This window comes from Xiphophorus hellerii, chromosome 4, assembly GCF_003331165.1.
Source record: "Xiphophorus hellerii strain 12219 chromosome 4, Xiphophorus_hellerii-4.1, whole genome shotgun sequence".
In the NCBI taxonomy this organism is placed as follows: Eukaryota; Metazoa; Chordata; class Actinopteri; order Cyprinodontiformes; family Poeciliidae; genus Xiphophorus; species Xiphophorus hellerii.
The window spans coordinates 14,280,306-14,305,855 of record NC_045675.1 but is presented as its reverse complement, the minus strand read 5'-3'; the positions used below and the strand labels follow the sequence as shown (position 1 = coordinate 14,305,855).

Genomic DNA, 25,550 nt, shown 5'->3' with positions numbered 1-25,550 from the left:
CTGAATCACCTTCTCGTCTGCTTACCTGAGTAGTTTGGGACAGGCTGTTCTGCAGTGATAGATGGAAGTGCTGCTCGTGTGAATGGCCCATATGGGTTTTTCTCACGTTGACTCCGCATTTCAGTGACAGATGTTTCTGAGCTCCTTCCCTTAGGCCCCAAGTCCGAGGTGGAACTAAGTCAAGATATTAGAGGCATAAACAAGAAACTGCAAAAAGACACCACAAGATGGCACACACACTCCATGTAAAAAAATTAACACATTAGTATTCTTGCCATCTCTCTATACACAAGTTCATTATAAAAATTTATACAAGGCCTCAAATCACCGTCACCACAAGAAATCCCCTTATATAGTCCCTGAATATGAATGTTAATGTGATTTTTAGAAAAGGAACATCCAAAAGGTTAGCAAACGAAAGATGGTCATTTGTCTCCACCAGTGTCTGTTTTTGTGTTATCCATTTTGCTAATCTTTCACATCTTCCAATTTTTACCAAGTGTCTGTTTAAGGAAAGATTGTTGTGTTTTCCTTTACAAGGTGCCATACATTGGCTTTTGTGTATTTTGCGAAGCTTGTGCTCCAATTTTTAATCGTCTGTTTTTGTATCTTTGTCATCCATGACATTTTCTGAAATTTTGAAAATGAACTTCTCTTTTTATTTATGGGTGTCTTCATTTTTTACCGTCTTAAGGAGGTTCTGTGAGGAGGTCCAGTGCGAGGTGGTAAAGGAGGCGGAGAACCCACGGTCATCTCAGGAAGCTGGGTGAAGCGAAAGGCCTTAAACGACAGTAAGTCCTCTTTTGATTAAAGGACTTGTTTCTGGATTGGTCACTTGAAAAGATAAAATTGTTTTTCCAACTCACAGGTTTAGGCAGGCTGCACTGATAAATATCTGCTCCGTAAGATGGCACCCAGTGGAGTCCGCCCCGCCCCGAGCTCATAGTGCCTGGAACGCTGCTGACCACGTCTGCGTATGGGAGAGGAGGCGCAGGGCTGTATTGGTCAGGAGGGGGCTGCTGGTGGTGGCCATGCCTTCCAGATGTGGACTGGCCCCCAGAAGCCAGGCTGAACGCCTCCTCCAGCAGCAGGTGCATCTGCTGTCGCACTTCATCAATGGATGGCTGTGAGCTCAGAGTGGATGTCTCTGAGTGGCCTTTAAGGCCACGACCATACATGTACCTTCGCGGCCCCAGAAGATGATCAACATTTGTCTCCTCGATTAGCTCCGGCTCAGTCTGTGAAATGTATACACAATATCATATATTTTATATATTTAATAGATTAGACTCAAGTGACTCTTCAAAACTATGAGAACTGAAGAACAAAAAGAAAAGAGTTAAATGGGACAAAAAATCCAGAGAAAAATGGTACTATCACAACAAAGTTTCAATGTGGGCATAGTTTTCATCTTGCAATTTTCAGTGTTTGTTTTGGGTAAAACCTTGAACATTTTCTAGAAAAAGGTCCAGTCATGGTTTCATCAGACCACATGACATTTTACTATAAGGTTTCAGATTTTCTTTTTTTTTTTTTTTTTTTGTCAGAACCGGAATGTTTTATTTACAGTAACCCTACTTCTTAGTCTGGGCACAATAAAGATAAAGGAGAGCGGTGTAAAATATTTCCAGTGCTTAGAAGAAATTCCTGTAGACCCTTAAGAATTGATGTTACCCTAAACTTAATTGTGCCGTGTTGGATTTACACCATCCATCCATCCATCCATCCATCCATCTTCTTCCGCTTATCCGAGGTCGGGTCGCGGGGGTAGCAGCTTCAGAAGGGAGGCCCAGACTTCCCTCTCCCCAGCCACTTCTTCTAGCTCCTCCGGGGGAAACCCGAGGCGTTCCCAGGCCAGCCGAGAGACATAGTCCCTCCAGCGTGTCCTGGGTCTTCCCCGGGGCCTCCTCCCGGTGGGACGTGCCCGGAACACCTCACCAGGGAGGCGTCCAGGAGGCATCCTGACCAGATGCCCGAGCCACCTCAACTGGCTCCTCTCGATGTGAAGGAGCAGCGGCTCTACTCTGAGTCCCTCCCGGATGACTGAGCTTCTCACCCTATCTCTAAGGGAGAGCCCAGCCACCCTACGGAGAAAACCCATTTCGGCCGCTTGTATCCGCGATCTCGTTCTTTCGGTCATGACCCAAAGCTCATGACCATAGATGAGGGTGGGAACGTAGATCGACCGGTAAATCGAGAGCTTCGCTTTTTGGCTCAGCTCTCTCTTCACCACGACGGACCGGTACAGCGCCCGCTTGACAGCAGACGCTGCGCCAATCCGCCTGTCGATCTCCCGCTCCCTTCTTCCCCCATTCGTGAACAAGATCCCGAGATACTTAAACTCCTCCACTTGGGGCAGGACACCCCCCCTGACCCGGAGAAGGCACTCTACCCTTTTCCGGCTCAAGACCATGGCCTCGGATTTGGAGGCACTGATCCCCATCCCGGCCGCTTCACACTCGGCTGCGAACCGCTCCAGCGAGAGCTGTAGATCACGATCTGATGAAGCCAAAAGGACCACATCGTCTGCGAAAAGCAGAGATGAGATCCTAAGGCCACCAAATCGGATCCCCTCAACACCTTGGCTGCGCCTAGAAATTCTGTCCATGAAAGTGATGAACAGAATCGGTGACAAAGGGCAGCCCTGGCGGAGTCCAACTCTCACCGGAAACGAGCCCGACTTACTGCCGGCAATGCGGACCAGACTCTGACACCGGTCATACAGGGACCTGACAGCCCGTATCAAAGGGCCCGGTACCCCATACTCCCGGAGAACCCCCCACAGGGCTCCCCGAGGGACACGGTCGAACGCCTTCTCCAAGTCCACAAAACACATGTAGACTGGTTGGGCGAACTCCCATGCACCCTCCAGGACCCTGCCGAGGGTGTAGAGCTGGTCCAGCGTTCCACGACCAGGACGAAAACCACACTGCTCTTCCTGAATCCGAGGTTCGACTATCCGACGGACCCTCCTCTCCAGGACCCCTGAATAGACCTTGCCAGGGAGGCTTAAGAGTGTGACCCCTCTATAATTGGAGCACACCCTCCGGTCCCCCTTTTTGAACAGGGGGACCACCACCCCAGTCTGCCAATCCAGGGGAACTGCCCCCGATGTCCATGCGACATTGCAGAGTCGCGTCAACCAACACAACCCTACAACATCCAGAGCCTTAAGGAACTCCGGGCGGATCTCATCCACCCCCGGGGCCTTGCCACCGAGGAGCTTTTTAACCACCTCGGCGACCTCGCCCCCAGAGATTGGAGAGCCCAACCCAGAGTCCCCAGGCTCCGCTTCCTCAGTGGAAGGCATGTTGGTGGGATTGAGGAGGTCTTCGAAGTACTCTGCCCACCGGCCCACAACGTCCCGAGTAGAGGTCAGCAGCACACCATCCCCACTATAAACAGTGTTGGTGCTGCACCGCTTCCCCCCCCTGAGACGCCGGATGGTGGACCAGAATCGCCTCGAAGCCGTACGGAAGTCTTTCTCCATGGCCTCTCCAAACTCCTCCCACGCCCGAGTTTTTGCCTCAGCAACCGCCCGAGCCGCATGCCGCTTCGCCCGCCGGTACCCATCAGCTGCTTCCGGAGTCCCACAGGCCAAAAAGGCCCGATAGGACTCCTTCTTCAGCCTGACGGCATCCCTCACCGAAGGTGTCCACCAGCGGGTTCGAGGGTTGCCGCCGCGACAGGCACCGACAACCTTGCGGCCACAGCTCCGATCGGCCGCCTCGACAATGGAGGCACGGAACATGGTCCACTCAGACTCCATGTCCCCCACCTCCCCCGGGACGTGTTCGAAGTTTTGCCGGAGATGGGAGTTAAAGCTCCGTCTCACAGGGGATTCCGCCAGACGTTCCCAGCAGACCCTCACAACACGTTTGGGCCTGCCAGGTCTGACCGGCTTTCGCCCCCACCACCGGAGCCAACTCACCACCAGGTAGTGGTCAGTGGACAGCTCCGCACCTCTCTTCACCCGAGTGTCCAAGACATACGGCCGCAGATCCGATGAAACGATGACAAAGTCGATCATCGAACTGCGGCCTAGGGTGTCCTGGTGCCAAGTGCACATATGGACACCCTTATGCTTGAACATGGTGTTCGTTATGGACAATCCATGGCGAGCACAGAAGTCCAGCAACAGAACACCGCTCGAGTTCAGGTCGGGCGGGCCGTTCCTCCCAACCACGCCCCTCCAGGTCTCACTGTCATTGCCCACGTGAGCGTTGAAGTCCCCCAGCAGAACAAGGGAGTCCCCAGGAGGAGCACTCTCCAGTACCCCCTCTAAGGACTCCAAAAAGGGTGGGTAATCTGAACTGTCGTTCGGCCCGTAAGCACAAACGACAGTCAGAACCCGTCCCCGCACCCGTAGGCGGAGGGATGCTACCCTCTCGTTCACCGGGGTAAACCCCAACGTACAGGCGCCGAGATGGGGAGCAACAAGTATGCCCACTCCTGCCCGACGCCTCTCACCTTGGGCAACTCCAGAGTGGAAGTATGTCCAGCCCCTCTCAAGGAGACTGGTTCCAGAACCAGAGCCGTGCGTCGAGGTGAGACCGACTATTTCTAGCCGGAACCTCTCAACCCCACGCACTAGCTCCGGCTCCTTCCCCACCAGAGAGGTGACATTCCACGTCCCAAGAGCCAGTTTCTGCAACCGAGGATCGGACCGCCAGGGTCCCCTCCCTCTGCTGCCACCCATCCCACACTGCACCCGACCCCTTTGGCCCCTCCCACGGGTGGTGGGCCCATGGGAGGGGGGGCCCATGTTTCCTCTTCGGGCTGAGCCCGGCCGGGCTCCATGGGTAAAAGCCCGGCCACCAGACGCTCGCCATCGTGCCCCCCCTCCAGGCCTGGCTCCAGAGTGGGGCCCCGGTGACCCGCGTCCGGGCGAGGGAACACCAAGTCCAAAGTTTTCCTTCATCATTGGGGTCTTCGGGCTGCTCTTTGTCTGGATTTACACCACAGAGGAGTTTTTGAAGCCTTCTCCTGAATGATACTTTATACAATGAGTATTTTATATTCCTTTGAAATTTCTTTGCTGTTATCAGGATTTGAACCTAAGTTCTGATTCAGGTGATTTATTATCACTGGTGACAAAGAGAAGACTGAATACTTTACATTTGTTTGTTTGTTTTTTTGCAGGGGGTAGGAGGGTGTTGTTTCTTTAAAGGGTGCGTAAATTAAGTATTTTTAAAGACTCTGATTACCTGTGATGTTTTTTTTCAGCAAAATTGTTTTCCATTTGTTGTGTACAGAGTAAATGCAACATTGTAAGTACAAAAATGTTTGGAAAAGATTGATCATGGTCAAATTTTTATGGGGTGTGTACACTTTTGAGAGCAGTATTTATTGTCCTAATAATTTTTATCTTTTAACATACTTTTTTGTAACTATGTCCATCTATTCAGTAGTCCAGCACAGTAACAAATTTATATAATTTGAGGCTGCCCTACTTCGTGTGCAAAAAGAGGGCAGCCACAGTAGAGCCAGCACAGAGCAACTCATAAATCAGCCCTCTTGAAAAAGGGAAGAGACTTAAATCTGCAGCCAGACCAGTCCCTTTGTATTCAACAAGGCCAGGACTCATAAAAAAACACAGTGCAAATCAACACATGGTCATAGAAGTATAAGAATTGTGGTTTTTTTTCTCAGAGGACGTGTCATACTTTCTCTGCAATTCAACCCCCTTGTGATGGTGAGGTGAATGCTTGTCACTGGACCAATGTGAGATTTCTGATGCTGTTTTTGTGTAGGCCAAAAAGAGCCAAAGCACCACCAGTTTGCACAAATGCTCCATTTAACTATGCGTGTACTTTTCTAATGAAATAGAAATTTAAAAATGTTTTGAATTTCTTTGACGCTAAAAATATTCTGTCTTCAGGACCATAAAAGCATATTAGACGAATAGTAAAATAGCTATACATCACCCAGCAGTGTTTTATAAATCTTTACATTTAATTATAAGTCGCCCATTTCTCTGCTCCCGGTTTGCAGAACACGTCTTGTCTCTATGCTGTAACTGCGAAGTAATTTCCCTGCTGGGATGAATAAAGTACTGCTATTCTATTCTATTCTATTCTATTCTATAAACCACACTTGAGTAGAACAGGTCTAATGTATAGCTCTGTTTGTACACCGAGTTTCACAGTAAGGAGAGAGGGATTTCACAGAATCCTCATAATTCTTATAATCAAGGTTCCCATTTAATTGCAAATGTTGCAGTTGTGGAGCCTACATTTTTAGCGTTGCTCAGTTAATTGATCTGTGAAATTTGGTCACATTTTTTTTTAGAAAAACAAAATGAGAACTTATGTTATATTTCTGCAACAAGAGTCTGCATTTCCTAAAGGTCTTGGTATTTGCCAAAGTTGGGAGTATAATTAATCCAAAGTCCCTCTGTTAACTACACCTCTACAGTATCACATTTCTATGCCAATACCTTTAACAATGTAAATGTACACACAAGCTCTTCTGTCCAGTAGGTTTTGGGAACTGTTAGCCCTAATGAGAGGAACTGTGCATTTTCTCCCCTATATTTTTCTCACATTGCCCATTGAAACAACACATTTCTTTAAAGTTAAATTTTTTTATCACCAGTAGAGTGCGCCTTTAAGCTACAGCTCTGAAAAAAATGAGATGCCTTTGAGCTGCTAATTGGCTGATTAGGTTTGGTCGAAACGGTTGGTGGGTGTTGACATTGGGACTCACATCGTAGCCACTGTTGCGGATGCCTCTTCTGGGCCTCTCTCTCATTACAAGGAGGTCCATCTCAGTTCCTCCGGGACTTGGACTGCTTAGGCTTTGTCTGCTGCGATAGGCCATCTGTCCGACCTGGGAATGCCTGCCAATTAGAGTAAACCGAGTGAGTGCAGCACAATTCAAACCTGCAGCAAAGCAATTCTTTACTCAAAGTGTTCAAATTATTCGGTCAGTCTTTCATGTGCCTTCAGCAGAAGAAGTAGAAGATAAACCTCGTTGGTTTATTGCTTGAGGCATGATGAACAAGGTAAGGAAAATAATTGGACTCCTACTTGAAAGATGTGGTGCTGACAAAATAGGTGTTAAATTAGAAGAGATAAAAATAAAAATGTTGGTCACACATTAGTGACCAAATACAAGAGCTTAAGATTTTAATATTCTTTTGATCTCTTAATATAGTCAGCGTGTGTCATTACACACCGTAAAACACCGTACTAGGGAAAATATTAACAGATGCCATGACACATGTTAGTAGAGGTGGGCAGATCAATCCAAAATATCAATAATCAGTATCAGTATCACATTGATACTAGTGTGGTAAGCAACACTGGCTTTTATTTGTAAAAAAAGAAAAAAGAAATGTGGCAACAATGTATGATTTTCATTCCAACTCACAATTGTGTGGCACTTTGTGTTGTGTTGTAAAATTTCAATAAACACATATTAAAGTTTATGGCTATATTTTCATAAGTTATTTAAAAAAATTAGTGCTGGGAAGTGTAGTTGTACTTTTTATTTGAAAGCAACAAGAGATTGTGACCATAAAAACCTTGAACAGAATCATGTTGGCAGAGTTCATCAGCTCCCAGAACCAGATTTGGCTCTGGTTGCACGAGCACTGTATGACCCACGGCAAGGTTCCAGCATGCCATGGAAAAGGTAGTAATTCCCTTTTCCAAGTCCAAAAGGTCCATTAAGCTTTGTTGGGCAAGGTGTAATATCTGGTAGATACAAAAAAAACTAAATAGTTACGATGTTTTATATCCATGTTTCCCTTTATATACTTCAGAAGAGGGAACAGAAGGAATCCACTGATGCAGCAAATTACAAATCAGTCACTGTGTGGTAGAATGATGAAACAGATGCCAAAGTGATGAAGATGGATCTATGGTGGAGTGAAAATTATATCATTATTGACACAAATTTAACTGTGTGATAACTCAAAACAGAAGGCGTAGAAGCATCCAAGCCTTTGGCATTCTTTCCATGATACCTTTAAAAATGTGAAAAAAACCCAGCAAAGATAATTTTGTGCAAGACGAGCTGAGGGTACTGTCAAGACAAAGGGAGGGAGACGGATACAAATATGATTATAAATATGTTCCTGAGTGTAAACCCTAACAACCATAACCATATTTCTGGGAAAATGACTGAGGAAACGTCCCAGTCTGGACCTGAAGGATTTTGTATTCTCAGAAAGATAAAACTGGAAATCCAATACAAATCCTAGTGAATCTGGTTGAATTTATTTCTGCCAAGAACAATGGGAAAACGTCCATTCAAAGGTCACATGCAATTGCAAGATCAGTTTTTGGGTGACAGACATACCAATATATTCTTGAAACTTGTTATTTCCTGGGTGAAGAACTGTGTGTCGATGAATGAGACAGTCTGATACAAAGAGCCGAAATTTTCTGACAGCAACGGAATGCAAGCAATGTCAAAACATGCTAACAGATTTAGCAAAAATCTGCCAGCAAAAAGTCTCTATGTAAATATATATTAATACGCATCGTCTCTATCTAGTCTGCTCTTACCTTCTGTGAGACTTGACGTATGTGGACCCTTGTTCATCATCTGGCTCCAGAGGTCTGCCATGCTCACCGACTTCCCTCTCATAGTCGCTCCGTTGTTTATGCACCAGGGCTCGACCTCCACCGCTGCTGCTGCCGTTGGTGGACGGGAAATCATAATACCCTTTCTTCTTAGCTTTTAGCCTCAGCTTGTTTCTGTAGTGCTCAATGTCTGATTTCTGCTTCAACGCCAAGCTAACCTGAAGAGCGGGCATACCAACAAATGCAACTCAACACAAGACGATCAAACTTAAAAATGAGAAGAGTATTCATCTTGCTTCCTCTACTGTGGTACAGATTGTGGGGTGAATATGATATAAATTTAAGATCAGCCACGAAAGAAGTGTTTTCATTTTCTTGTTAAGCATAGGAAGTTTTGGCATCGTGATACTATTTAATAACCTTTTCAGGGAGACAATTAAGCCTCAGCAATTGTTTCGACATATAGCAATTGTATTAGGCAGCTACAACAATGCAAACACAGCAAATAAAGTCAAACGTATTCTAAATGAAAGGAAATCATACAGTCTGTCTTATACAATGACAAAACAAGAAAATCAAGGTGATAGTGAGGACATTAGGCGTCTTGTCCGTTGTGAGCAGAAGGAATGCATGTCGATCGGCATAAAAAGTGAACATCTTTGCAGCCACTCCTGGTGAATTGTTATTAAAATATTTTCTATGATAAAGAAATCTTATATTCCAACAGTGTGTAGAAAGGTAAATTATCTTCTATATCTGCCATGAGAGAAATACTTGGTGAGAGCAAACACGCAAGTTCATGGCAGGGTGAGAAGGGTTTTTTTTCATAAGGCTTAAGTAATGAAAGAAGAGATTAAAATTTAAAGTATGAAAGTTGCATAAAACTGCTAATTCAGAGTATCCAAAATAACCAAAGATAGAGATTTTTTAAACTGATGGTGCTTCAGGGTTTCCAGAGGCATGGAAATTCTCTGTGGGATAACCTAATTAAATAAGAAGCTATAACATAATTTCTAAACTGTATAGGTTCAGTTAAAAATAAGCTATTTTCACAGAGGAAAATCCATAATAGTTTTGAGCAATGGAAATTACCACAAAGGTTTGTCAAAGTAAAGAAAGAAGTCGAATAACTGGAGGAAAGATTCAAATATGTCCTTTACATATCCAGGTAGCTCCAGACCATCATAATACTACCACTGTGCAAGTCAGCATGATGTTAATTTTCTAAGATTTTGTTTTGAGTTTTGAGTTTTAACAGATGGTCACACATCAGTCCGCAAAATAGTTTTTGGCAAATTGGAAACAAGCCTTAATGTTCTTTTTGGACATCATTGTTATTTTTCTCAGTTTCTTTTTCATTTTTAAAAAGTTTCCCTTAATGGAGGCAAGAGAGTTAAGCAGTTCTTAAGATGTTATTCTGGATTTTTGTTATGACTTCTTTGATTAGTTATTATTGGAGGATTGGTCATCTCATGGGAAGTTTTGCCACTTTTCCACATTGTCTTTATTTATGGATAATCCTTCTCACTGTGGGTAGCTGAAGTCCAAAATCCTACCAAAACGGCTTTGTAACCCAATTCAGACTAAGAGACTTTAATCAATTTATTTCTCATCTGTGTTTTAATTTAGATCAGGACATAATTTGTTGCTGTTTAGGCTACTTCATCATGTCAGGCAGTTTATACTCCAGTCATTTCTTGGTTCTAGAAGCATGAACAAGATGTGACCATTCATACTGAAGTAAAGAAATATGGCTGATCTCAATGATTTGACAATAAAAATATATTTTTATGATATAAAAATGTGTTTGATAATTTAAACCATTCAAGTGCGACAAAAAAAGAGAAATCTGTAAGAGGCACTGTTTTACAGCACTGTATCTCCAAGTGATGTTCTTGCCCAATAAAAACCAACATCTCTCAAAGTGCAGATGTGGGTGTAAATCACCTCTCCGTTGACGATGGCTGAGTCCTGGCTGCGGTCGGAAAATGCAGGGTGGGAGCAATTTGTCTGTGCAGTTACAGGCTTTATGGAAATTAGCTGCAGGGAGCCAGAAGATGTGTCGTATGGATCTGAAGACAAGAGCAGAAGTTTACAAACAAAGAGACAGCAAATACCAATAATCACTACCGCATCAATCAATGGGGGAAGAGTTGTCATCCTGCCTGTCTGGCCACCCTCTTCCCTTACTTCCATCCCCCCAAAAAAGAAGAATGTGAACCAACAGTTTCTGAATTGTATCACACAAAAGTCATCTGTCTCAGTAAATGAAGTTGTGGATAGCAACAATAGATCACAAGGACAGCTTTGGCTTCCAGTGTTGTGGTAATGCATCTGTGTGATAAATGAAAGAAACTGACTCTGCACTTTTGTCCGTTATCCAGCATCAGAAAAAAAACTGGACTCAGTTCCAGTTTTGCCGAACTCAGCTGTTGAATTATTCAAATCTAGCCGTTAGGAAAATCAGAATCTGACAAATTTGATCCAATTTACAAGCAGAGAGACGGAACTGGAGGAATTTTACTCATGTCCACCACATTTGGACAAAACAATACATTATTCAAAGTAGAACAAAATTTAATGGAACACGAGTTATGAGATTTCACAAGGTATTTCTGGACTTATAAGAGTTGAGTATTAGAGGGTGTATGTGTGCTAATCTTGGTTCGTCACAGTAGCCAGCAGTCAAACACACCATACCGTCTCAGCAAAGTGTCTGCCTCATGCATATTCATTTGGTCCATCTCCACCTACTGCTGGGGGGAAGAGGGGTGGTTACCTTTCTGACTACAAAAAAGCTGCAGTGCCAGTGCATACCTTTTAACTGACCCGTTGTGTGATGGAAAACCTTAGACAGTGCAAACATCTTTATCCAAAAAAGGAAAAATATATTTTTGTTTTGCTTTTTTGGAAGCCCTTGACCTTGCCAGCGAAGAAGCGGTAAAATGACTCGTTTTTATTTGCATCTACGTGCGACTCTCACCGTCCCTCCTGCGGGCCTCCTCCTTTGTCGATTTCTGCTGCGCTGTGACTTTCGGCACCGTCAGGCCCCTCTTAGAATTCAGCTTCTCTGATTCGTCGCTGATGACGGAACCGTCTTCACTTGGCAACTTGCTGCAAGTAACCATAGCAACAGGAAAGGCGGTAAGTTCCCAGGAAGCTGGGCTGGCAGCCAGGTTATGTCATCCCTTCCTTTTTACAACCTCACCTTTTCCCTCCTATCCACTAAAGCTCTTGTAAATTTATTATAATGTGTTTAACAAAATTAAATAAAATTGCTAAACTATTATCCATGTTTACAGAATACTTCTTGCACGGTCAAGCTGTCTTACCGGATTTAACCTAAATAGCATAAAACAGACAAATGCTCAGCTTTATAGACAAATGCTTCTCAAGAAACAAAAGAAATATTATTTAAAACAAAAAACAACAAAGTCCATCTGAAGGATTTGACAGTGCATGACGGAGTTGACACAGAACTGAAGGTGGTGACAAACTAGTGAGTAAAAAGAAATACTTGATACATGTGAAGTAATGCCATTTATGTAAAATACATTAAAATGAATTAACTGCATGTAAGTGAGATTTGTCAACACTATCACTGAAAGAGTCAGGCTGTCAGTTAAAAACTCTGATGGAGTTGACATCTGACGGAGTTGACAAAATGCCAAACTACCTTAATTTATATGATGTTAATTCTGAAAGAGGCCATATTGTAGCTCATCAGGTCCATGAAATCTTTACAGTTTACTAAAATTAAGCATTTATTTCACAAAATTTCATCAAAGTTTTGTAAATTGTCAGTTATGGTGTTGACACATCATGGTTGTGTTGAACAACTTAAGAATAAAACAGAAGAAAAAACTAAAGAATAGCATAAGCTAACTAGAGCTGCCCAGCCCTCTTGGCAAAAGAGAAAGAAAGACGTCATGGGGTCCTCAGAAGTTCTGATGCCCCCCAATAATGCCTGATTTTTTGCATTCTTTTTATGTCTGACGGTGTTGACAAAAACTTGGGACAAATTTCAATGGAGTTGTAAAATATATAAAAATCATTTTGATTCAAGTTATTGTTACTTTTATAATTATTTATTGGAATACTTATACTTGATTGTCATAATATATTATCTTAGTATTCCTTTATTTGTTTTAAACTACTATAATGTATTGAGTTCTGCTCCAGGACAGGGGATTTTACAGACACCATCCACCTACTACAATGTTTAAAATAAAGATTTTTCAGCAAACACCAGGAAAACATGGCTCACATTAGTCAGATATTTGAAAAAATTATATTTTGTGTATATTTTATACAAATTTTGTGCTTTATCCATAGGACCTGTTTTGTCCCTCTTCTCAAGTGTTACTGTTTATTACACACAAATTTTGCTTGTATGTTTAAAAACATTGGTAGAGCTAAATATCATTTCACTTGTGTCAAATTCATTTATCTTACGTATATTTTTATAAGCAACTAAAAAAACTGCCAAATAAGAAAAAGATCTCCAAAATACACCGTTGTTTTTGTTTTGTTTTTTCTGTGTGAATGAATGTGCGTTTTTAAAGATTTTGGGGAACTGATCATCTTCATCCACATTTGTCAGGCAGAAAGCAAGCAGAGAGAGGGAATGGAGAATGCAGCAAATGTCCTCAGGTTGGCATTTGAACCCTTGCTGTGTCGAAGGCCAGTAGCTTCTCACCCACTGTATATTGATTACTCATTTATGTCACATAGCTGGAGAAACAAGCAAATCCTGGAATTAAAATAGGAGAAAAATTTGCTAATTTCAACATTTTTAAAAGCCTTAGAGATTATGACTTTTATTACTCTAATAGAACTGCAACAAATTCTGCAATTTCTTTCAATAAATAAAATTACAGTGAGTTTAAGATAAGTTTTTCAACCTATAGTGCAATACGCATTTCGTATTGTATGGTTGAGCATATGTTGAGTATTTTTCTAACAATGTGTATTTATGTCTAAAGTGAGCCACGACTACTTTACAAATTAACTGTACAGTTGTATTCATACTTGTTCCCATGACTTCAAACACTGCAGTGTTTGCTGGATTTAGAGCTAATCAGTCCTTAGCTGAAAATAACACTACAAGACTGGCTGTGAGATCAAAGAATTATGGTCTAACCCCTAATAGTCTGTTAAAATTGATAACAGCAATGAAAAACTCTAAAGCAGGCAATGCTGCAGAGAGAAAGACACAAAGAAGTGTAACGAATTTAGTCTAACGGAGGTGTGTCGTTCACTTTCACTGAATGAAAATTGTGATTAGAAGACAAATGAAGTGCAGGATTTTGTATCCACCAAGTATGTGAATGCATGGATTTTTTTATTAGTGTGTTCGTCAAATATTGCAGCTGAAACTTGGTGTAACTTTAAATAAAACTGAATTAGGAAATTAAGAAACTTTAAAGTATAATCTGAGCAACTTCTTATCAACAGCTGCTGCTTGAGAAAAATAAAATGGATCAATTTGATTTAAAAAAAATCTACCTTTTAATGTCAACCATAATACATACTAAACAATAAATAAATAAACAATATTCGATGAACTTTGAGTTCTCATTTTTATTGCTAATCTTAAACAGGGGCGCCCCCTGTTGGGGGGTAATAAGCAGCTGTATACATTTGCTAAACCCCCAACAAATCTTTCTGAGCGGCAAAACTTATTTCTCTGTTTATCTGTTTTTTATTCATTTATTTATTCATTCATTCTTAATATCTGTCTCTCATTACTAGCCTCTTCCATCAACAATACCAGAATCACTAATTTAGGTCAAAAAGTAGGTGTGTTGTTGTATTTCAAGGTCAACATTTCTGAGGGGCTGAAAAGTATTTTTTACATATCAAATTTAGTACTATATCAAAACTTAAAGAAAATGTTTAGGATATTTAAAGAAATACATCTTTTTTTTTCATCAAACATTCATTTTTGATTTGGCCAAATGGCTTTTGACATTAGTTTACTACTACTATATTACTAGTGCAGTGCCCCACAATGGCTAAATATCAAATGCAAAATCACTTTCTCTTCAGTGCAAGATCCTTGCACTCGTTGGTCTGTCTTTCCCCACATTTAGTTATAAGCATGCCACTTACGAAAGTATGTAGAGTATTTTTATAGAAAGCAAATGTTATTTATATGTGTTTATAACGTTCTTGTACTGTTATGCTTTCTGGCCAGTATTCTAGGTTGCAAAATACATATTTTTTCAAAAGAAGTTTTACACTGTAGAAAAATAAATAAAAAAAGCTTTTTAACTGCACGGTATTGAAAACACCAGTTGCTTTGGCCATGCTCTCAATATGCTATGATGCACAAATCAAAATGATATTTCCAACTAGACTGAGGTATTGCTTCATCTTCATTTTTAAAAAACATTTTTAGGCTCTAGTGTCCTCTTTTGAACAGTGAGGAAAAAGGGAGGAGAAAGACAGGAAAGGACATCAAATAGCCTGAGATAGGGAATCAAACCCGAGATAACCATGTAGAGAAATATAGCCTCTGCAAATTGTGCGAGTGCTCTAACAACTGAACGGCCCAGCAGCCCTGCTTCATCTTTTTTCAAAAAGACTAAACCAAAGCTATTGATATAATATTAAACATTATAGCTTTGACACAGTTTTGGAAAATAAAAGGGTAACATAGATCATAGCTTGAAGAGAGGAACGGTGGGAGTATCTTACCTTTTGTGTTTGTCAGCAGTGTGACTTTTTTTGTTGGCTGTCCCATCTTGTTGCAGTGCCTTTTCTAGCGACAGTGATGTGTCCCGAATTTGTAGGGACATCACTAAAGTATCCTGACTGACAGGCAGCGTCTCCTCATCTCCTCCCTGCTGGCCCAGGTGCTGCTTGGCATAGTCAAATCCCTGGACTGGCTGATGGACGTGTTAGGTAGGAATAAAGAGTGACAGAGAGTTTTTATAACTAATTTCTCCCCTTCTGCAAATGCAATTCAGTATAAAAAATGCAAAGATATGTATGAGTCCGTCCCAAGATTCGCACAGACAAGCATCTCAGCATAGTTGCCAAGTACATCCTTAAAAGTTAGAGGGATTTAAAAAGCGGAACTGGGATTACTGCACGTCATGCCTTTGAATAGATAAGCTCAGATTTAACTGTGACTTTTCTTCGTGTTCTTCATGCACTTCCTGTCTCTGGTTAAATAAATAAAAAACAGCAGTAGTCAACAAGATGAGATACACCGGTCTTTGTTAAAATCCAGTGATTAAGTTCAGCAGAATACAAGATAAGATAAAGGTGTAAAACCAAGTTTGTCTAAAATTTGGTATCGGTATGCTTATAAATAGAAGACCACTCACACAAATATATGCTGAAAAATTTACGACAGCTGTCATCTCAGAGTCATAAATTGTCTGACACACATCACAGCCCGAGAGCAGCCGGGCCAAACTGCAAAATCAATGTGTTATACTCCCGTTGAACGTTCATCTTCTTTAGCACACACTCACACCCACACTCTGAGAGTTTTATTGAAAGTGATGCTGTTGCCAGTCTTTAAAGAAGAAGCACTAACAAGTAAGTATGATAAAAGGGTTCGGTTTGCACATTCCGTATTGCGGAGGGCTTGATGTGAGGGTCTTTTTAAAATTTTAGGAGTCACTATCTTTGAGCATTTCAAGAGCTTTCCTTTGCTTTCATATTCCTTAGTAGCAAGTATTCACAGTGTACTCTGAAAATGAAATATGTTAAATGTCCTGGCAGACCACACATGATATTTAATGAAAATGATTTTAGAGGTCTGTGTTTTATAAAATGAGATGGCAAGATCTTCCTCTGTGTGTGATAACTGCGTAGAATCAGAGTACCTCTTTGGTTTAATGCATACGATTTTACTGCACTCTTTCCTATGAATGAGTCAACAGAGAAAGCGATGGGGTCTGCTGTTAGTTATACTCTGCATTTTAATTTGTCTGCTCCAATATATGCAAACACCAAAACAAGATAAACAAGCATATCATCTCAATGTGAAAGCACTTAGACTTAGTTGACTATAAGGATTTGCATGTACCCAGGCAGAAATGATCTTTCTGCTTAAAACATCCTGCATAACACTGTTGCTCTATAAGGCCTAACCTTTTAAATCCTGCTATCTAGAGACAGCTACAAGAAGAAGAAAGGACAATATTAGCCTTGCTTCCCAGAAAATTGCTTTTTGAAAGCTTTGTTAGTCTGAAGTGCCGTTATATCCTTGGTTTTCATCAGCACAGCTGGATTTACTGAACTATATCAGCAGTGTTCTCTGAACAGAATCCCATTCAAATCCCACGGCAGGCTCAGCTGAGCCTTGGAAATAAAAACACAGATTACTAATGAGAAGAATTACAGAGTAATAGATACCTGGTGATAATAGCTCACGTCTCTCCGATACGCCATCTGAAAACACAAAGGCAGCTGTTTAAAAGATGCAAATGAGATCTAAGTTTGGCTTCTAGATTATCTGAGATTCTCCCAAAAAAGACTGAAAGAATTAAAAGGATTTAGGTAATGTGCCAAAAAAAAAAAAAGAATTCAAGGCAGTAATCTCTGCATTATAGACTCTTCATTGGGTTTGGGTTATTTGGTTCAAATCAATCATATTAACTGTCATGTCTGACATTGGGAACTATTTTAAAAAATAATAAATGAAACAAAGTAAGAACAAGGGACCTAAGAATCCAACCAAAATTTGCAGGAGAGTGATGAAGTTACATTTGGAATGGCAGACCAGTGCATTAACACACTGTACAATATCCAACAATCACAAAATAACTCACAAGAAAGGGTACAATTTACGCTCATGAAGTCAAGATTTATATGATGATTCATCAACTTAGGTGGAGAAAGTCAAGAGAAATGTTGTGTAAGAGCAGTAGCTTGGAAACTTAAAAACCGAGGGATTTATAAACATTCTGTGGTGAGTCCAGTGCAATCATGGTTCACCACAGTAGTGAATGTGACAATATCTGCAATTCAAAAATCTAACCAACATTGTTTCTCTGATGTGGTTGGCTGTTAGCCAGCACTGTCATTTCTGCCAATAACTGTGCTGTCAGAATAGCCTAAATTATATTGGTGGGTCAAGGAGCGATTGTGCAACTCAAACTGAGAGTTTGAGTAATAAAAAGTCTCTTCAAATGAATGTTACACATGTCATGTATGGAGGGTAAACTGGTCAGACAACATCTGACGTCAAAAATGATCTCCATCACACAGGACAAAAACTCACTGCTGCAGATATTTATTGTTGGTAAATATGCCCAAGGAGGTTTGGAGAAATCATTTAGTGATATATTCAATAATATGACCCATGAACAGTAGATGTTTTACATTGACACACAAAGCACAAAAACACAAAAAAGAGCATATTTTCTTAGCTGATTAACTTTATACTAACAAACAACAAATAATTATAATATTTAGTAAGCAGGGAAATTGATAGACCTAGCTTCATAACTAAAGGCAAAGGACTGACAGAGGGAAACTTGCCTTGGCTCTGGGATTGAGGTTACCAATGGCGTCAGCTTTAAAGTCATTCTTGTTCTTTTTGCACAGCACAGCTGTGATGATGATAATGATGAGTGTTACCACTGAGATCGGGGCCAAAACTGCAGCAATAATCCAGAGGTTATTTGGAGGGTTCTTGACCACAGCTGAAAAAGCAGAAAGATGTTTTACCGTTTCTTAATTAAGTAGACTATAAGACTGTGACAGAAACATTTGGTCCACAAGTGAATTACTGTAATTTCTGGACTAGTGTGCGCACCTGCATATCAGCCTCATTCAATAACTTTAAAAACATTTTTTTAAACTTATATATAGGCTACACTTGTGTATCGGCCACAAGTATCCATGTTGTAACATGATATATTTATACAGAAAGATGTTACACAGAAAATTTTTTGTTAAAGTATTATTTACAGCTTTTTATTTCAGTACTATACACAAATATGTACTAAATGTTTTTCTGAACATGGCTGCTCACGACAAAATAAAATATAGTAGCCTACCAGGAACAGTCACTGATTGCTATCCTCATCTTCCTCCTATGCACTAAAACTAGCAAAGTCGCCTTCTTCAGTGTTGGAATCGAACAACCTCAGAATTACTTTGTCACACGCTTCCTCAGTCTCTTTCATTTACGCTCTCAATGTCTCTTTCGTCTCTAGTCAAACATCCATATATTGGCCGCATCATTGTTGCCATAGTGTTCAAAATGTGTGGAAAAAAGTAGTGGCTTATAGTCCTGACATTACGGTAGTTGCAAAGATTATACAAGAATAGAGATTTTAAAGCAATAACAAAAGGCGACATTCTAAAACATGCGGAATCATTAATCGCCCTCGCCAAGTGACATTGTGCAGCTCAATCTGATATACAGAGGCCCTGACTCAGCTATTGAAGGCTACAATCTATAAGAAAACCCTGCGTGTGTGCACCCTTTCTCCACTTCTCTTTCCCTCTTAGCATTGAGCAGATCTGTAGCCCCAAACAAACACTGTCCCACTGGGAGCATTTCAAGGAGATTACAGAGCAACCCTTTTTTCTGGGCTCTTCACCCCAGCGCCGGCTCTTCTTTCCAAACCGAGGGTGAATCACATGTTTTCATTTACCTTACTGTGAAGGGTTTGTTAAAAAGTTCTTTATGGTCAAACATGGAAGAGAGGAAATGTGCTTACGTTCTGCTTGCACCTGGACAAAGTAGCCCAGGGTGAGTGCCATGGTCTGAGAGTCCACTGTGTTCAGGACCTTGGCAGCTGACGTGCCAGACAGAGGGATCCCATTATGCTGGACGTAGTAAGTCATCTCTGCTGGATTCTTTAACCCGGACGCTCTGCGGATGCTCACCATCTGGTTGAAGACAACATGTCTTACGCCATAGTCATCCGAAATGATACAGTAGGTCAAGCAGTTAATTACATTTTTGTGCAATTCTGCTTTAATGACTAAACTGAAATGTTAAGAGCAGTTGTTTAGTGAAAGGTCTCTGGCTTGTTTTGATGGGCAATTAGTAAATGATGAGCTAAGAAGCTCCCTAATTATGAGGCACTGGCCACAAGTACTCATCTCGAGTGATATAAAAGTGTTTATCAAAGTGTACGTCTTATGAAATATTCATAGCATTTGAAAGAAGCCAACATAAACAATTTCATTTCACTGACTTCTCATAAACATGCAAGGGCAGTCTGATAAAATATCAGAGAAGACAAAATAAGCTGATGCCTGCTGTTTTAGTACCTGGACGGTGAAGCTGCCCACAGTTGTGGCTCGTCTAAAACGAATGCCCTGCTGCCCTGCCAACACAAACAAGTCGGCCAACCGCTGCTCCATTAGACTGGCAAAGCTTTGGTACTGTCCCTCCAGGCTGGCATTATCAACATCCTGGATCACTGCAAGTTCAATCATAAGGCAGAGTGGAGAGATGGTTGTTAAGACAGATAGTAAGCTGTTCTTGAGGGCAAAAAGTAAAAAAAAGAACAAGAAGAAGGTAAAAAAATGTGCTTGCGTCCTTCTGGTTTATACAGCCTAAAATGTGTAGAGAAAATTTAAAGGGGACAAGCAAAATAAGTTGAGTGTTTTCACGTTTGGGGAAAATAAGTGATACTAAAAGTGTTACGTCCTGACAACTTACAACGTTCAAACAGTACTGCAAAGAACTTATGAATTAGGATATGTGGGTGCTTCATAAACTTCTTGATTCCTGCATCACAGAAGACAACAGCAAAACCCCAAATACGCGTTCGGCTGGGAAACTGGATCCGTAAACACGTTTTATTAAGTATGCCTCATTACTAGGACAGGTTTGTGCCTAGTTTTGACTACAGATCTGCCTTAATTCCTCATTTCCCCATTCTAATATTTGATTTAACTTAACAAGTTGTCTTTACTATGTTTAGGTTCCTATATGCATTGACTTGTTGCCATATAACATGCGATTTATGCTATTAATTATAAACATTTCCAGTTATTTTGGCATTATCTGAGTCACTGAAAACTTTCTCATTATCATCAAAACCATTTACCAAATTCAACCAAGGAGTTAAAATCTAAGCAAGAATATACTTTTTTTTATATATATATATCTTAAAGAAGAAATGTTGATCTTTATCTCCAAAGACTTAGGATATGTGGATCAGATGCCATATTCTCCCAGACTATCATGTTGTGGCAACAAAAAAAAATATAAATTAATGTATAAAATTGGCATAATATATGTTTGAATTTTAAGATTTTAAGCAAACATGTATTTTGAGAAACCAAAATGTGTTCAAATCTAATAATTTAACATTCAAAGGTCTGTTAAAATCTATGAATTTGATCTAACAAGTAAAAAAAGACAAGCTGGCACAGAAAAATAAAGTGGGTTTATTTACCTTTCTTACTAATGCTAAACAAAAGAAAGAAAGAAACCTCCACACAGGTGCTCCACTTTATCGAAAACTGAAAAAGCATTTCTGTTGATTGTATGTCGTGTTGAGTGGGAGTAGATCTCATTACGGCGGTGCTGACCTTGTATTGACTCAGCCTAATATTGCAGCATGTGCAGGTTAAGAGCCACAAAATCTGATCTGAGAGACTCATACCTGAAGCCAACGTACAAATATGCATTCAAACGTTGAGATTTATTCTTTGATAATATTATTTTGGAACAATAGAAGATACAATAGAAAATTAGACACCACTCTCCCCAAAAGAGAATATTTCAATTAAATTAAAATATTTAAAATAATCAAATAAAAAATATTTAATTTTACATTTGTTAAAATTAATTTAAATATTATGTCAGTATGCTACATCCTGTAATTATATAATTAGAAAAATACAAAATATTCACATAATTTCCAGAAAGAAGAAAGATTGTTCAATTTAAAAAGTTGCTTTAAACCTGCATGTGCAAATGTATGTATAACTTTGGCTTTAACTGTCAGACCAAAGTGGAAAAAAAATGAACACAAGCAGACTTTTCTCAAGTTTTAACAAATTATGCTTTAATTCCATCATGTAAATAATACAACATTACTTCAATAATGGATGCATGCCTGATAAATGCATTTTGAGACACTTCAGAAAGTTTCAGAAGATGATTTTTGTCTTTACCCAATTAGAGCAATGACATCCTTACCTGTGACTACCCAGAAGTCTCTGGTTTCAACAGACGTGTTCAGATTGTGGTATTCAAGTGCTGCAAAGACAAAGAAACGTTGGCATGACATCCTCTTTTTAAGCTTTAATCTTGTGCACTTTGAGTTTATAAAGCTTTTCTTATGCCAAGTGATACATATTTGATTTGAGTGATTAAAAGGAAACATTTAGAATAATTTAAATGGTTTTGATTACCCTGTCTCTGAGATGAAATGGTTGACACATATTTTGTATTTGAGAAAGAGTCCTGTCAAAATTTCCAGAAACATCACAAGGGTAGGCAACAGTTTACACTTTTCCCCTTTTTTTTTTTTCTTGTCTGTGGTTGAGATATCTGTTCAAAGCCTCGTTATCTCTGGATGTCAGACAAATAGAGACGAGACGATGTGCTTAAAGTCGTATGAGTTCTGGTTGTGTCTATTCTCTTACATGTATTTCCTGCCTGATTAAGCTTCTGTGCCGGTGGGGCTTGGCACAGTGGTGTTTGGAGGGAATGCTGCATCAGTGGCCTCTTAAAGCAGACTTGCATAAGTGCACACTCAGGCATGTCAGGGGGAGATGGGCGAGGAGCGAAAGGGTGAGAAGAAGAGCAATGGTAATAGATAGGTCGGAAAAACTGTCAGCAAAATCTGCTGTAGGCAAGCTTAGGTGGACCATCAGAGACAAGGATTCAAATCAAACTGTTTACAATAAGCGGCGGAGGAATAAACCATTAAAGGGCTTTAGTACTTTTTTTTTTTAAAAAGCAAAAAATATATATTTTGATCCATAAAACAATTTTTAAAACAATAATTCATTTTCCACCTATAATTGCTTTTTAATTGCAGACAAAACAAATTCCCTGCAGCTTTACTCATGTTCTTGAGAGAAATAGATTAAGAGTGGCGAGGGAGTAAAAGAGCTGAAACATGCAGTCCAGCTTACACAAGTCACACAGCAACACAGAGCTGCAGGCATGCACTTTCGAGTCATGTGAGATCCCAGGTCTGTTCTGTAGGACCAGAGCTCAGGGTGGTGGAAAATCACCCACTGTTTATTATTTGCTGCAATAATTGCCTTTGAAATGAGGAAGCAACGTTTGCCAGAATATGTTTGTGCCACCCATATAGAGGATAACATTATGAATAGTTAAGGTATAGCAAAAACAAGTACAATAAATGACAGCTATCTAAAGTATTTGTGGTATTTCATTTGTGTATGAGTTTCTTTCAATGTCAGTTCCTGCATCTTTTTCAGGGGAGATTGTCTTCATCTCTTTGCTTGGAAAACGAAATGGATCTGTAGTTAACCAAATCTTTCAGATTAATTTCACCAACGAAGTACAAAAAGAAACTAAAGAGGCTCTTCATTTTGGCCCTATCAGACATTCAATTTATCTTCATTTAACCAGAAAATAAACTAAAAATCAAGATCATAAGAAAAATTATTTCCAGATTGAATTTTGGTGACAAATCCTAACCTTCTGTTGTTCTCAGATTGGAAAACAAAACCTCCATATGTTTTTAAATAAATATCTATCTTCTTGCCTTGTCTGCCTCTTATAATCCACCACAAGTTCCACACACTCATCTCATAAAGTCAGGGAAAACTTATGCAACCACATTTTATTTACCAGGCTGAGCTGCTTATCCACCATTTGCAAATAAATCACATATCTACAGTGATGAAAAATATGCAACCAAGACAGTAAATGATTAGTGATACACTCCAGATTACTTTTAGTAAGACACTGTAGAGATTCATAGCAATGAAGCATAAATGTTTCTGCCAAGGACACACCAGCTGCAAATCAAGACATAAAATGCTATCAGATAAACACATTTTATTTAAAGTAACATTACTGATTAAAAATAAACTTGTTTCTCAATCCTGACAAATGTTATCCATTCACTCTGGAGTGCCAGGGGAAATAATAAAACAATGCAATATAGGTTAAGCTACAAAATATACCATGAGTTATTCATTCTTTAATGCAAATAACTGTCTCTAAATGTTTTTGATTTTGATTTCAATTTTTCAAAAAAACAGAAATATTCAGAGTTCTCGTTTGTATTTCTTCTGTTAGTATATTTGTGAAGATTATATATGTATAGGTTTTATGATCTTGTTCATTTTTAATTTTAATGAAAGCTTGTTATCTCCAAATCATTCAAGCGGACGCATCATTCAACAAACTTTTATAATCTACAGCATAATGTTTCCAACACGAAGATGTTTTAACAAGCTTCCAGTTTTCTGTTACTCAAAACGATGGTAAAATATGATCTTTAATCACTACATTTCATCAGTTTTATGTGTGGTTCGAGAAAGAACAACTATAACCTAATGCAAAGAAATAGGAGCTGGATGTGATGGGCATGCTTCTATCTGCATGTATTAAAAGCATCCAGTATCCAGAATTTTTCTTGTTCAGTTTTGGCAAAGTCACAAAGTCTCAGAGACATTGTTTTTATAGATTTTCTGCCTGGAAGCAGACTCAAACATGAAAAGACAAAGTTAGCTTGTCTTTTTTTTTTTTTTTTTTTACCACAACCCTAGACTGTTGCAAGCCAGAATCTGAGGTTTGCATCATGATGGATGTGAAGTGGTAAAAGTATTCAACCATTAAAAATTCTCATTTTGCACAACAGTTTCCTCTTCAACTATGTGACAAATAATTGTAGCATTCATGATTTTCTCCTGTTAGATGTTGGCAAAAGTTTGTTTCAACTGGACTTAAATCAGAAGTTTCACATATTTACCAATCTGCTCAGTGAAAGTCTCAGTTCTAAAGGCACCATCTCAGGGCATTTCTTCGAAATATCACATCTGTCACAGGACTGTGACAGACACATTGCTCCAAGTGCTGTCTGTTGCCAGAGGCAGGAAAAAAATGCTCTCAAGGCTGTGATCAGCCACAAGGTATAACAGAAAAGCAAGTCTCGGTTGTGACTCATGCTGCTCAAATGTCTCAAGCATCAAGTCCTTCGTGATTGTGAGCGTTATTCTACACATAGCAAAAGTCCAGTTTTATCAAGCAAAAGCTGGGGAAATACAGGCAGCACAGAGGAAAACAGCACAAACAGACAATTAAAAAGGTGTAGTTCAAATCATAGACACCTGTAGTGACTGACATTGTACCTTTACAACTGTATATTATCTTGAGATAGGTTTTAGTTTATCAGTCCAGCTAATAAGTACAGGATTACATTTTACCAAAAAGAGGGCAAACTATACGCAGAGTTTCAATGTGTGCCTAGGTTGCAATATTGAGTACAGCTCACCAGCATGATGGGAAACCTTAGAGTCTAATCAGAGTAGGTTCATTTAAGGTAAATATGTTTGGCAGACTGACTTCTTTACAGTGGGGACTACAATGCATTAATTTAAATTAATTAATCACATATATTTTAACTTGTTACAAATATTAAAGTAATTATTTGCATCAGGGTTTTTTTTTTACATGCAAAGATTCTGGCCGGAAACAGTAGCAGTGGACTACCAACCCGCTTCTTTTGGCTCATTGGGGGTTAATTTTTGCTATTTGATGGGATGCTGGAAAAGGCTATTGTTGTTTGCGAGTGGGGAAAACAGCGTCGGAGCATCCAAAACATAATCACAACGTAACACATGCTGCAGCAAGCACAGACATCCCAACGCTAGAGCCCACAGTCCACATTTCAAAAGAAATATTTCTTTGAAGAATTTGCATGAATTATTATCGGATCCTGAAACACTTGAAAGCTGAATGCGTATAATTTTACTTTCCACAACATTGATGGTTGAATAAGCTAAATAATAGATTAAAAAGAGTAATATATTTGTTGTTGAGCTCATATGTTGATTCATTCAATAATTTGGCAGTAAATTGAAAAGGTT

At 39.9% G+C, this 25,550-nt stretch overlaps 1 protein-coding gene across 2 annotated transcripts in view; it reads right to left on the bottom strand.

Annotated features, from left to right (window-relative positions):
* kiaa1549lb (KIAA1549-like b) overlaps nt 1-25,550 on the bottom strand; it is a 69,672-nt gene that overhangs the window by 3,743 nt on the left and 40,379 nt on the right. Inside the window, exons 8-20 of one of the 2 annotated variants that reach the window (XM_032561143.1) lie at nt 21,673-21,732; nt 19,788-19,939; nt 19,229-19,400; nt 18,039-18,202; nt 16,911-16,946; nt 15,237-15,427; nt 11,518-11,648; nt 10,482-10,606; nt 8,517-8,752; nt 6,709-6,841; nt 867-1,238; nt 686-762; nt 26-174 (exon numbers count right to left, since the gene is read on the bottom strand). In XM_032561143.1, the coding sequence (XP_032417034.1) occupies nt 26-174; nt 686-762; nt 867-1,238; nt 6,709-6,841; nt 8,517-8,752; nt 10,482-10,606; nt 11,518-11,648; nt 15,237-15,427; nt 16,911-16,946; nt 18,039-18,202; nt 19,229-19,400; nt 19,788-19,939; nt 21,673-21,732 (1,998 nt within the window). Of the gene's footprint in view, nt 1-25; nt 175-685; nt 781-866; nt 1,239-6,708; nt 6,842-8,516; nt 8,753-10,481; nt 10,607-11,517; nt 11,649-15,236; nt 15,428-16,910; nt 16,947-18,038; nt 18,203-19,228; nt 19,401-19,787; nt 19,940-21,672; nt 21,733-25,550 lie in introns of both variants that reach the window. The other variant, XM_032561142.1, reaches the window with a different exon arrangement.